The sequence below is a fragment of the Typopeltis vanoorti genome, chromosome 13 (genome assembly GCF_054136105.1).
Source record: "Typopeltis vanoorti isolate ZY-2024b chromosome 13, IOZ_Tvanoo_1.0, whole genome shotgun sequence".
NCBI lineage: Eukaryota > Metazoa > Arthropoda > Arachnida > Uropygi > Thelyphonidae > Typopeltis > Typopeltis vanoorti.
Genome location: NC_143561.1, coordinates 75685595 through 75699159, shown reverse-complemented (window position 1 = coordinate 75699159; position 13565 = coordinate 75685595). Strand labels below are relative to the sequence as shown.

At 34.7% G+C, this 13565-nt stretch overlaps 1 protein-coding gene across 1 annotated transcript in view; it reads right to left on the bottom strand.

The window, feature by feature from the left end:
* The window catches only part of LOC150100292 (intermembrane lipid transfer protein VPS13C-like), a 171317-nt gene that overhangs the window by 142734 nt on the left and 15018 nt on the right, over window positions 1-13565 (bottom strand). The window contains exon 3 of the mRNA XM_090402629.1: window positions 7864-7967. Coding sequence (XP_090258755.1) covers window positions 7864-7967 — 104 coding nt within the window. The remainder of the gene's footprint in view (window positions 1-7863; window positions 7968-13565) is intronic.

Sequence of the window (13565 nt, the reverse complement as noted above, 5' to 3'; positions counted from 1 at the left end):
AATAAAACTTTTAACATCAAGTTTAACACAAAAGTCAATCGCAGCTCTCTGTTTGAAACTCATTTTCCAACCATTCATCAAAACACACTGTCACTCTTAGCATTATAACTCGGCTTCTAATGAAACAAATGTCATAAACAGTTGACACAACACTAATGAAGCTTGCCGCTTTTGACAACAAAAAGATATAACAGGTGGCACCACTAGTTTCTTCTATTTTCGAAAAGTTCGGTTTCTTTTTGGACAGAGGATGTAATAACTTTCATATATAGTTCATTAAATTAATTCATTTAGTCTAGAACAATACAGAAAACAAAATTTTCTTTTACACTGATAACTGCAGTGCCTGTTGTATATGCATTAGTTACAACCAGAGTTTCTAAGCAGCATTGTAAACATGTGTGGACTGAAATTAAAATAAAACAATCCTATGTCAAAAACACCTACCTAGATTACCTAGCTAAACACTAGATTACCTATCTTACCTAAACACCTACCTAGATGCTAGATTAGTGAATTGACAGCTCATTGGTCTAGGAGTATGATTCTCACTTAGGGTGTGAGAGGTCCTGGGTTCAAATCCCGGATGAGCCCGATGTGTCTTAAATTTTTAAGCGCCTCCATAGCACAACTGGAAGAATGACGGTACGTTGCGCCCTTCAATTGAAAAAGGTCTACGTTCGAGTCTCGCCATGATGAGAGGAATCTTTATATGGACTTTTTCAATCGAAGGTGAGTTAGCCAATCTCATACGGAGGTGGCAGGGTGTTTTCTCCCAAAAACTCAGGTTTTTCATCCCAAATACAGACAAATCGGCCCTTCAGAACACACGCAATTTACAGACAAAAAAAAATACTAGCTGTGGTGGTGGTGGTGGACAATAGATGGTGCTGATGTAGATGATTGGTAGTAGAGATTTGGTGTAGTGGTGGAGACGGAGAGTTGTACAATAGGTGTCCTCCCACTATGAGTCTTCGGACTCCTTGGAGGTGTCACGAATAATAATAATAATTAAATTCCCAACACAAAAATTAATGAATGTTTTGATTGTATTTCCTTGGAAATGAATCACAATGAAGAAAAACCACAGCAGTTTTGTGTTTTATATTTATATAAATACAAAATCATACTGTCAATATCTGCATATCACTTTTTAAGAAATAATGAAAAATGTGATATTCAAATCCTAATAATCCTCAATATTTACTTCAGGGCAGCTACATTGTCCACCATGGCTGATACTTGAGGTGACCATAAAAGTTTCTGAAATCCAATCTATCACCATGTCATAAAAGAATGTTCCAGTGAGTTAGTGTCAGTCTTCGATTATCTGTTTAACAAGCATCATGCAACAGTACAAGTCCCAAAAGAGTGTAAAGAAGATAAAATTATTATAATGCACAAAGGTGGTGATAATCTACAAATACAGGTAACCCTCATATAACGCAGTACTTATACAACGCGATTTCGATATAATGCGGTCTACAAATTGTAGTAACTCTTGTTGAATGCGGTACTTATACAACGTGGCTTCGATATAAGACTGTCTACAAACTGTAGTAACCCTTTATCTTTTCATATATTTTCCAACGCACGACTTAAAAATCAAATTTTATCTTCATTAAATTTGCATGTGCCCTTATCGTGCATGTAGTTAGAAATAGCGAATTTATATTAGGAGAAATACCCTTTAGCACACATGTACATCAATTGCTTACCATCTTAAGTATAAATAGGTATTAAGTGCTTATTGTTGAAAATTGTCTTTGTTTTCTGCCAGGAAAGCGCATTAAAATTCATAAGTGTGTTAATCTCAAGCTGAGCACTTTATTTTCTGGTGAATTACATACAATATGTAATGCATTTTTTTATGAAAAAAAAAATTATAGTAATGGCCACTTAAAGCGCTTTTGCGGTATATGGATTTGTTAATAGGGATAAACTCACCCACTGTAAACTGTGAAGGTAACAATTGAACAAGACTGAAGATACATTCTGTTTCGATCAGCACATGAGACTCAACCTTTGCAAACTTCTTCATAAGTGCTCCAATCTCTTCGATAGATTTAAATGAGGAGGAACTGGTACAATTAATAGATGACATTGAACCAAATGGCGGGGAAAGTTCTGCCAAAGATTCTGATTGTGATGAATCCGTTAAAGAATTCAGTTTAAAGAAATTAGCAGAAGGATGGGACTTGGCAAGGAAGTTATTTTACGGATAAGGATCCCTCATTGGAGCGCTCTGGAAAATTCACAAGACAATTGGATATTTGTTTAGCACCGTATTATGAACTTAATAAAAAAACTGCAGCATAGTGGTAAGTAAGGTCTTATTACTGACTTCTTGATCAGCCGAAGTATGCAGTGAGAATTATACAAATGATGTCCAAGCGATTTCAAGTGATGACGACATCTGGCCACTCATAAATAAAGAACATCCACGAAATGTTAGTTTTGAATAGAGTGATGACGATTAAAATATATACTTTATTTTATTTTGCCTAAAACATTTATGTAGTATGTGCAATGAAGTTCACATACAATTTATGATTTTATACTATGTATTTGTTTCATAGTTCATATGTTTTCTTAACTTACATGAATTACCTGAATTAAATAAAAATATATTTTTGTTGGATATGTCATTGTTTATATAATCTTAAAAAAAACGATTTGGGAACCTAACCCTACTTTTTCTATTTGACCCGAGTCTCGCATAATGCGATTTATATAACGTGGCATTTTTCTGATACCTAACATCCGCGTTATATGAGGGTTTAGTTGCATATCTCTGGTTAAACCTGTTCCAATATAATTAATATTCAAGTTAAATTCACAGTTGTCCAAGAAGAGCGTGGTGCACCACTAATGATCTTCCTGGGGTACTGCTCTACCATGGCTTACCCCAGCCTTATCACCCTTATAGATTGCAACTATAACAGTGATAAGGCTGGGGCTATAAATTATAGGCCACCCTATATATCTGGAGTGTGATTAAGGTGTTTGTGAGAGCTAGTATATAGTGAGGTGATAACAGTAGTATTCTATGTGATTGTCAATATGGTTTGTTAAATGGAGGTCATGTTTTACCAATTTACTTATGTACTATAACATGGTGATAAATGCATTGGACAAAGGAGATATTTATATATACTAGTATACTTAGATTCTGAAAAGCCTTTCAGAATTTTAAGTTGGTAGCTAAATTAGAGTTGATGGAATGTGATGCTAGATTAGTGAATTCGATAGGTGACTGGTTGTCAGATAGGTATCAACAAGTTGTGTATGAGGTGCAGTATCCCAGGAAGATCATTAGTGGTGCACCACAAGGATCTCTTCTAAGACAACTGTGAGTTTAACTTGAATATTAATTATATTGGAACAGGTTTAACTGGAGATATGCAACTATTTGTAGATGAAATTGGGGAGAAATGAGGAATCAAGCAGATGTGGCCTTACATTTGTCTTGGATATATTTTTTTTAAAAGTTTTACAACTTCTGTGAACACCAGAGAAATCACTTTGATAGATTGTATGAGTGGAACAAGCAGTTCAATGTTTATCAGAGGTCTCATGCCTCAACCTTCTTTGAAATTTAGTAGGTAACAATGAGATGCAAGTAGACATGGGGAAATTTCAAAGAAGGTTAAGGAGACGAGATATCTGGGAGTGGTGGTAAGTTCAGGTGTCACTCTGAGCAAGCTGTGAAATTATCGCATTGTATTATGAAAATGATGTGGAGGACCTTAACATGCAGAAATAAGAAATTATGGTTCCATTGTGTAAGGCCTTGATCAGTCATCATATGCATTATTGTGCATAGATTTCATCATTTAGTTTTCACTGTGATGAGCACATATTAGAACAAGTCTACAGAAGATTGACTAAGATAGTAACTAGTCTTTGGAATGTGGGATATGAAGACAGACTGAGGAAATGCAATTTTCAAAGCCCCCATCAATAGGAGGAGGAGGAGGACCAGGGTGAATATGATTTGGATGTTTAACACGTTCGCTGCCACGCTACTTCGGCATGGTCTGTTCCCCTACACCGAGCAATTTCACTTCTTCAAGGTCAGTACGATAATCTCGTTACCGGAGGTAAGCGTCCTACGAGTATACTCGTAGTTGGCTTGTACAGAGCATATACGGTCTATGAGAATACACAGTTTTGATGCTAGCCCCACAAGCCAAGCATTTTCACTTCTTCAAGGTCACTACAATAATCTCGTTCCCGGCGGTAAGCGTCATACGAGTATACTCGTAGCTGGCTTGTGAAGCAGGTTTACCCACTACAAGTATACTCGTAGTTGGCAGCGAACGTGTTAAGTTAAGAGGTTGTTATCACTTCTTTTTTTTTTTTTTTTGAAGAGTTGCAATTGTAAACTGTTTTGAAATACTTCTTGTGGTAGGGTGTTCCATAGGACATAGGTAGATGGAATAAAAGAGAAAAAAAGCCAATTCAGATGTAGATTACTATTTGGGTTTCTGTCAAGAGTAGGTCTGGATGACTGTAATGTTGCTTATGCTAAGTGGTTGTGTGTGGAAAACTTAACCCGACAGTATCATGAATACAGGCATGTTGAAGTTTAGAGTACAATTTGAAGAGTTTTGTGAGAAACAGAGTGTGTAGGGAGGTACACACACACACACACACACACACACACACACACACACACACACACACACTGTTTCTAGAATTAATAATAACTAAATAAATAACTAATATTAAAGATACTATAGAACTATATATTTTACCTAGCTTACAGGTTTCAGCCTAACTATTTTCATACATAACCTGTTTACAAAGCAGACTACCCTTTTAATACATGTTTTAATTCAATCTTACTATGTTTTTTTTTTTAATTATTCAATATCTTATACATTTCTCCTGTTTTAAGTTTAGAAATACTACTATAACAATAAAATAATAAGAACAATTACAATAAATATCCATACTTTATGTAAGGACTGAGCATTTCAATGGAAAAAATACAAAATGTTTATTCCACTCTCAAGCTACTTCATGCTTAAACTTTGTTTGCACATGAAGCTTGTGTGAAGGATTCAAACAAGAATATACTTTCTTGTCTATTATAATTTATTTAGTTTATCCTTATATTCCATTCCTCCCTGTGCTGAAGAAATATATTTTTAAAATGATGTACAATATCACAAAAGCAGTCTTCAAAATGTAAACTTGACTTGGTCTCAAAAATATGGACAGTACAGTACATAAGCTCTGCATTACCTGAACAGAGAAGAAATATTTAACAAAGTCACTTGAGGAAAATACACATATTTATCATCATCATCAAATTCCTGACATTTAGCCTCAAGGGGTGTACAGGATATGATAGTACTACATGAAAAATTTACGTCATTAATAACTTCCTACCTACAAATTTTCTGCCAAATCAATCTGTTACCTGTGAAAGTTCCAACATTGTCAGATCTTATATTTATATATCTATCTTTTAAGGCACTTTTTACCGTATCAATCCACCTATATCTTGGTCTTCCTCTGGATCTTTTTCCCTGCCAACTTGGCAGAGAACACTTGTTTGGTTAATCTTTCCTCGCCCATTCTGTTTAAGTGACTATACCACCTGAGATTAGCTCTGCTAACGCATTCCTGGATGTTGACAATGTCAAGTTCTTTCCTAATATCCTTGTTTTTAATATGATATTGCCATTGATGCCATCTGTTCATGCCTGTAATCTTTCTCGGGACTCTCATATCTGCAGTCTCTAGTCTTTGGTCAAGTGTTTTATTTCTGACCCAGCACTCAGATCCATAAGTTAAAATTGGTTTGAACACTGTCTTGTATAGCAAATTTAGCGTTTTGACTAATTTCTCTCTTATTCCATATAAATTTATTCAGTTGACTTCCTACCATACCAGCTTTGTTGATTCTGTTGTCTATTTCCATATTTAATTTACCATCTTTGCTAAAAATCGTGCCTAAGTAGCTGAAATGTTTTACTTGTTCTATAGGTTCTCCATTCATAATGCAGCTGATATTTTCAATGGTTCTGCCTATTTTCATTATCTTTGTCTTGTTATTGCTGACCTTCATAACATATCTATTACAACAGTTATTCAATTTAGTCAGGGAATCTTGCAGACTTGTAGCGGATTTATTTAGAAGTATAGTATCATCTGCATAAAGCAAGGAACTGACATTAACATCTCCAATTTTGATATTAGGTTTAATACCACTTTCCTTCATAATGTCATTCATATAGATAATGAATAACAGAGGTGATGATGTACATCCTTGTCTGACACTAGATTTAACATCAAACCATCTCCCTGTACTTTCTTCAATTCTAACTGCTGACTTACAACTGAAATAAAGACTAAGTATTGCTTGATATAATGATCCACTGACACCATACAACACTGTAGCGTTTTGAATAGCTTCTCTCTTGGCACCTTGTCATATGCTTTTTCCAGATCTACAAAATTTAAGTACAGATCTTTGTTATATTCCCATGACTTTTCAACTATTTGTCATAAAGTGAATATCTGATCCTGAGCGCCTCTATTTGGCCTGAATCCAGCTTGTTCCTCACCAAGCTTCTCTTCTACAATCCTTCTCAACCGTTTCTGGCATAAATCTTACCAGGAACACTCAGTAGAGAAATACCTCTGTAATTCTCACATTCAGTTTTATTTCCCTTTTTATATATGTGTACTATGAGAGCTCTACTCCAATCATCTGGAATTTGTCCTTCTGTCCAGGCCCTCTGAACTATGCAGTGTAGTCACTGTAAAACTTTTATACCTCCACACTTCAGCATTTCTGGTCAAATATCATTTACTCCAGCTGCCTTTCCACATTTCAGACTTTTGATGGCTTTTTCTACTTCAAGCATGGATATGTATTCCTGATTGCATGCCTGGTCAGTGTTTTTTATCATTGCTAGTTTATTTACACGTATTTATGGATATATCATCCTGTTTAAACTGAGTTTTTATAAAGTGACAGAATTTATTATTCTCAGGATTACTTATCCTTATGGGAAACAAAAAGATACAATCATGCAACTATACTTAAGTGATGTTTTGTTCAAATATTTTTGTTATGTTTTCTTCAAGTTTCTTATGCTATACGTTCCATTCCCATATGAAATGGAATTTTCATCAAAAAAATAAGATCAAAAAAATAATTTCCAAAAAATAAGACATTGCATCTGTGATGACTGACAACCATTAACATTCATTTGCTGGTTGGCAGTACAGAAGATTTCTGTTATGTTACTATAGCATTCTTTCTTGTGGAAATTTATAAGTCACTCTAATGTTTAATTCCTCCCCTTGCACATACAAATGTGGACAAGCATTTGTATTAGATATTGTTGAATACACAGTGTTTAGTATCTGTGTTATCTTATTACCACTTCAATGGTATTTCTGCTCCCACAGCTTCTCTTAAAAGAATTAAACATTAGAGCGACTTATGAATTTCCACAAGATAGAATGCTGTAGTAATGTAGCTCATAAGAGAGAGAGAAGAGAAAAATGTCTCTGGATAATGGCACTCTTCAACCACTAAGAAAATGAAAAATATCCCATCTTGAAAAAACTAATTTCAAGATGTGACACTTTCAGTAAATTTTAGCTCACTAAAGAAAAAAAAAAAGTTCCTCTTATTGGCTGAGAAAGAGGTAGCTGAAATCATATACCAAGTAATCTTATTTAAAATATTGACATAAAATATGTCATTTTTATATTTGTATGTTAAAATAACATACAAATATAAAAATATTTTTGTTTATAGAAAAAAAAAAAATTGTAAGAGCATTATACAGCAAGCAATACAAAAATAATACAACTATCATAGTTAATATATACCTTTGGATAAGCTGCTTTAGGTGAAGGGTCCTCAACTACAAAATCTTTGAGGGATGCTTTTACTGCTGTTTTAGCTTTGTCAATAGTAATATTTGATTCAATTCCTAAAATAAAAACTCTGTTCAAACACAAAATCAGCTCTTTTTTTTTTTAACCTATTTAATATTGCTAAAACATTTAAAATACTTAAGTAATCCACTAATGTGAGTTTATTAAAATCAGAACATTAACCAATGGAATCAACAGCAGAAACGTAATATAAAAACGAAGATATCAGAATGAAGAGTACTTTCAAGACTGTATGTATGTATATATATATATATATTTTTTTTTTTTTAAAGAATAAATTTAAATGACTTTAAACCGAGATAAAATATTAAATTTTAATAATAATGATACAACTAGTTTCAGCCTTTTACAACCTTATATATATATATATATATATATATATATAAAATAAAATAAAATATAAAAATTATGCCATGGCCATTAAACAAGGTAGGAAATGAAATCAGAAAAATAAGTGAAATGATTCATACAACTTTTGAACAGCTTGGAAAATATTAGAACAAATGAATATTTGACAACTAAAAATCAACTCCCAAACAGCATTTCCTAGTAACCTATTTCCATGGGTTACTAGGAAATGTTGTCAAACGCCATAGAAGCATTTGACAACAAAGTTCAGAGGAGAAAGCTCTGAAAGCTTTCACAGTTGTAAATTAGCATACCACTTGTTGATATGATGAAAAATTAAACAATTTGCTTTCAGTTCTTATCACACAAACATATAAATTCTCCCTCCCCTTCCCATGCATCATTACACCACTATCAGAGATCAGCCATAGTGGTGAAAACAGAAGTAATGTATGTGAACAGAAGTGATGGAAATGGACACAGGTATCCTGTAGCAGCAACCATTCATACTAAGGCCAGCCAGCATCAAAACACCAAGACTACATCTGTTTCCAACACTATGGCTGCTCATGTTTGGCAGATTATGCCCTGGATACCAATCACAGGTTCTGATGAAAAAAAGCGACCTTACTTGACCAATCTCCTTAACTGTGCCGATCGCCTTACTCCTTGAATCTTCTTAACTCTCCCAACTTGAACAAATGTGGTTGAATCAAACTGCTTCTTACATGTGAAACCCTCATCTGCAGACAGTCAGCCCAATGGTCAAGAGCACCCAAGAGTATTGACCTTCCTGTGTTTCTCCTGCACGCCATTTACTGAAGTGTGTCTGTGTGAATGTGTTGATACAAGTGTATTAATTCCTGAAGATGCCAATTTAACTTTGGTGGAATAGTAGAAATAAGAAAATTTCTAGTTATTATTTAGTCTGCATTGTCAATTTTCTGAAACAACATCATGTATGATAATAAAAAACATGCAAATCTAAACACTAGGATTACTTAGTGAGTCTAATAAAATTTGTCTGAGTGTATAGAGTTTAAACAGATTATGAATGTGACTAAAATATTGACTGAACTTGTTGGCAAAAAAATGAGAGCAGTTGATCAAAATATGACAGACAATTAATCTGATATTACAGAACTTACACCCTATCAAGGGTGATGACTTGTCAGATATACTTGCACATTTGCCCGTGGTGAGTAGATTTTGCTAGTTGTAAAGAGTAGATAAAATATAGAACTAGATAAAACAGAGTATTCTTTATTTGATAAAAAATAACTTTCTAAACTTTTTTTAACATTAAGAAAACAAAGAAAAATATGTGTAGTATAAAGGACCATTGCAATAATAAATTAATGTAACAAATTATATTAAAAAAAATCAATGTTGTGTTCACTCTTCTTCCTATTCTTATTATTTCCTGAATTATCCTTCTCGGAATGATTCTTGCACAAAGGAAATGTTTTCCAAACAACAATACAGCAGCAATAATTTATTGGGAGATATTAAAAAAATGGGGAGGGGGGGAATGATGAAGTATATTTTTTCTTTTTTTTTTTGCAGCAAGTAGGATTTTGTATAATTTGTTGAACTTTCAGTATGACCTATGCAGAGCCATGCAACCCATGATATCCCATTGGGATAAAAGTTTGTGTCTGATAGTATGCCAGTAGTCAGTGTATGAGACAGGCAGATGATGGACACTTGAGAAAAAGCTGACCTAGCTGCAGCATTTGCAGCCTCATTTCCCCTTGATCTCAGCATGGCATGGAATGCAACAGAAGCATGCATCGAAGTGTACCTTCCTGAACTGAGAGAGGGGAAATGGTTTAGGGAGAGCCTTAGATGTTTTTGTAGTTCTAGACATCTTATTGACTGTAGAAAACTTCATGAATCTGACTATATTAGGCACCTTAGTAGAATGTATGGTATAGTGCAAGCTCTATACCATACAGCTCAGCTGTAAAGTTGTTATATTCTAGTGGGATCTGAGCAGATATTATGCTGTATGGGAAGACCCACTATGGTCTCTGATTTTGAACAATCTATGTAAACATGCCACAAAATCAGAGTATTCGATTTTATGAGCTTGAAAGAATTGCTGGTAGACAACAGGTGGGGTGGAAAATATGAGTAGCATGAAAAAAGAAACGCTACATGATGGTATATATGAATGCCACAGCGGAAGTGAATTTAGTGGCATCTGACCTATGTAGCTTACTCCAATATCGAGAGCTTGTAAGTGCTTTTATTCACCAAATGGTCTTATGGCAGTCTCCCATCATGGACAAAAAAAAAGTTGACCATGTGAGATGATCTGGAACAGATATTATTTTCATAGTATATAATAGAGACAGCTGTTGACATCATTGCAAGAATGGTGGTTCATTTGCCTACTACCAATACTAGGGATTGATGATGTTTGAAATCCTCTAGTTCCTATTCTCATGGCTTTGTGAATAGGGTCTAGCCATTGCAAGGCTCTCTCTCTCTCTAGCAGAAGCACAGACTTATGATCAATTATCAAGTTTTGATCTAATCATTGTCCTGTACAACCAAAGCAGTAAACACTGTCAGCACTAACAAGTGGAAGACAGGCGTGAAGAATGTTCATTGCTTTATGGCACTTACCTCACAACTGGCATATCTGAGGGAGGAAACTGAGTTTCTTATCAAATATGAGCTCCAAGAACTTGGTTTCTGGTGCAACTGAGATTAAAATTTGTCCTAGTCCAAATTCTGGGTTAGGATGAAGACCACATCTGCAGCCAAAATGTACAGACACTCTTTTGCTGTGAAAGCCTGAAACCATTCTGAAAGATAGTCAATGGCTTGCTACAGATGTTTTTCTCAGACCTTCATATTTTATGAATGACAGAAGATGGTGAAGTCATACACAAAAAGGTCATTACTTAAAGTTGGTGGAAGTTGTTTAATAATTGAATAACTTTCATTTCAAAAAGCATGACACTTAAAAATGAGTCTTGTGGGCATATGGATGGGAGAGAGCAATTTGCACTCGCACTTGGAAGACTTGATTAAATGAAAAAAGCTTCTGATAAAAAGAAGGAGATTCCCTCTGAGACAAAAATTGTGTAGGTCTTTCAGTTATCCAAATCTCTAAGCAGTATCATATGATTTTTTCATATCAAAGAAAACCGATAATGCTTGTGGGAATAATGTTTGCAGAAGTCAGACTGTGTTCTGGAAAAAAAAAAGGTTGCTTATCTTCAGAAACCACAAAAGATGAGAGTCAACCATTTTTTCCAGAATCTTGCACAAGCATCTCATCAGAACAACTGGACGATAGTTTATTGTTGATTTTGGATCCTTCCATGACTTAGGAACAGTGATAATGATTGCCTTTTGCCAAGTATCCAGAAAAACAGTCTCACAGAAAGATGATGAAAGTTTTTTACCTTGGGTCTATTATATGTTAAAGATACCAAGAAATTATATACTTGCTTTTAATCCTTTAACCAAGGAAGCAAAACAATGTTTTGCACATGAAATATATTCATGTCAGAGTTACTTGTATATAGAGGCTAATGACTTCATATGCCCTTTTGGACATATAAAATGCTATGCATAATGAGAAGGGCCACTACTCAGACTAGTTTCGACCTTTATTGAGGTCTCATCAGTGGGAACCAGACCTGGTAGAGATAACAAGGTTGAAGTAATGCAGAAATCATATATATATCTCATATACAAGTAGCCAAAAAGTGCTAGACCTTATTAATAAAAATCTCTAGATGAGAGAAAGACTCTCAGCCAGTCTGGTTGGCTGAGTGGTTAGCATATTCGCTCTCTGGTTTGGTTCTTGTTTTCAAAGTCTTTCCGTTTGTCTTGAATAATGTTTGTGTATTTGAGTTTACAATTCACATCTGATAGCTGTTCAACTTTGATTTGTTTCAAAACTTTCTTACACATCCATCTTTTCAATATGAAGTTCAATTTTATCCTGCTCAACACTAAATGGTGATCACTTCCTATTTCAAATCCTCTGTATACTCATGTCATGAACCAGTGTGAAAACATCACTGTCGACAATAACATAGTCAATGAGACTTTGCTTATTCTTTGCACCTTCTCTCTATTTGAATTTGTGCACATTTTTATGTGTTGGAATTGTAATAGCTAGTCCATGTGCAGAAATCTAACAGGTATTTAACCTTTATTATTAGCTTTGTTCTTTACTCACAATTTTCCCAAAACATTCTTATATGTCTAATAATCATTTCCTACTGCTGTTTAAATCTCCAACAAAGACTAACCTTTCTTTTATCGTTGTGTTAAAGGCCTTCTCCAATGTCTCAAAAAATTTCACTATTTCTTAAACTAGCCTAACCTTCTTTTATTATTATTATCCTAAGCCCCCATGGAGTCAAAGACTCATCTAGGAGGTCCCTTTGTCATACACACAGTCCATCATACCTTGCCTTAAACACATTCAAATTCTCTGCAAACACTACACACGCTCAGCCAAGACATTCCAATCATTCATATCTCTGCATGCAAAAAAACCTGCTTTTCACTCTCTTGTTCACATCTTCCTTATACAGCTTAAAGGGATGATCTCTTGTTCTTCCTTATCTCCCACCATTATATGAAAAACCTCTTCAACATTGATCCTATAACAACCACTTACCAACTTGTACATCTCTATCATATCACCCCTCTACCTCCTATCCACTAGATTCTGTAAATTGCATCCTGAACCTTTTCTCATACTCAACATTCCAGAGATCAGAAACTACTTTAGTCAATCGCTTCTGGACCCTTTCCAACATCTCTTCGTCCTTCTGAAACCTTCTGTGCACAGTAGTCCATATGTGGCCTAATCAAGACCTTATACAATGGAACAAAAATCTCCTTACTTCTACAAGTCAGTGTCCTCCCTAATATTGCCAGAATTCATTGTGTTGTCCTCACAATTTTGGGAATGTGTCTTCTAAATTTTACATCCTTATCCACCATCACCCCGATCTCTTATTTCTTCCACCTCCAACAATATATCCCCACCAAACATAAATTCCTCATCTCACCTTTGTTTCCCAAATTTTAAAACCTTACATTTTGCAATATTGAGCTGGTATCCCCACTCCAGTGCCCATTCACTCAATTTATTCAAGTCTTCTTGTAAGGGCCCCATGTAAAGTCACAAAAATCTGCTCTAATTCTCATAGTTCTCTCCAACTTTGTATCATCTACAAACACTGAATATTCACATTCAAATCTTTCCCAAAAGCATTAACATAAATGACAAACAGCAATGATCC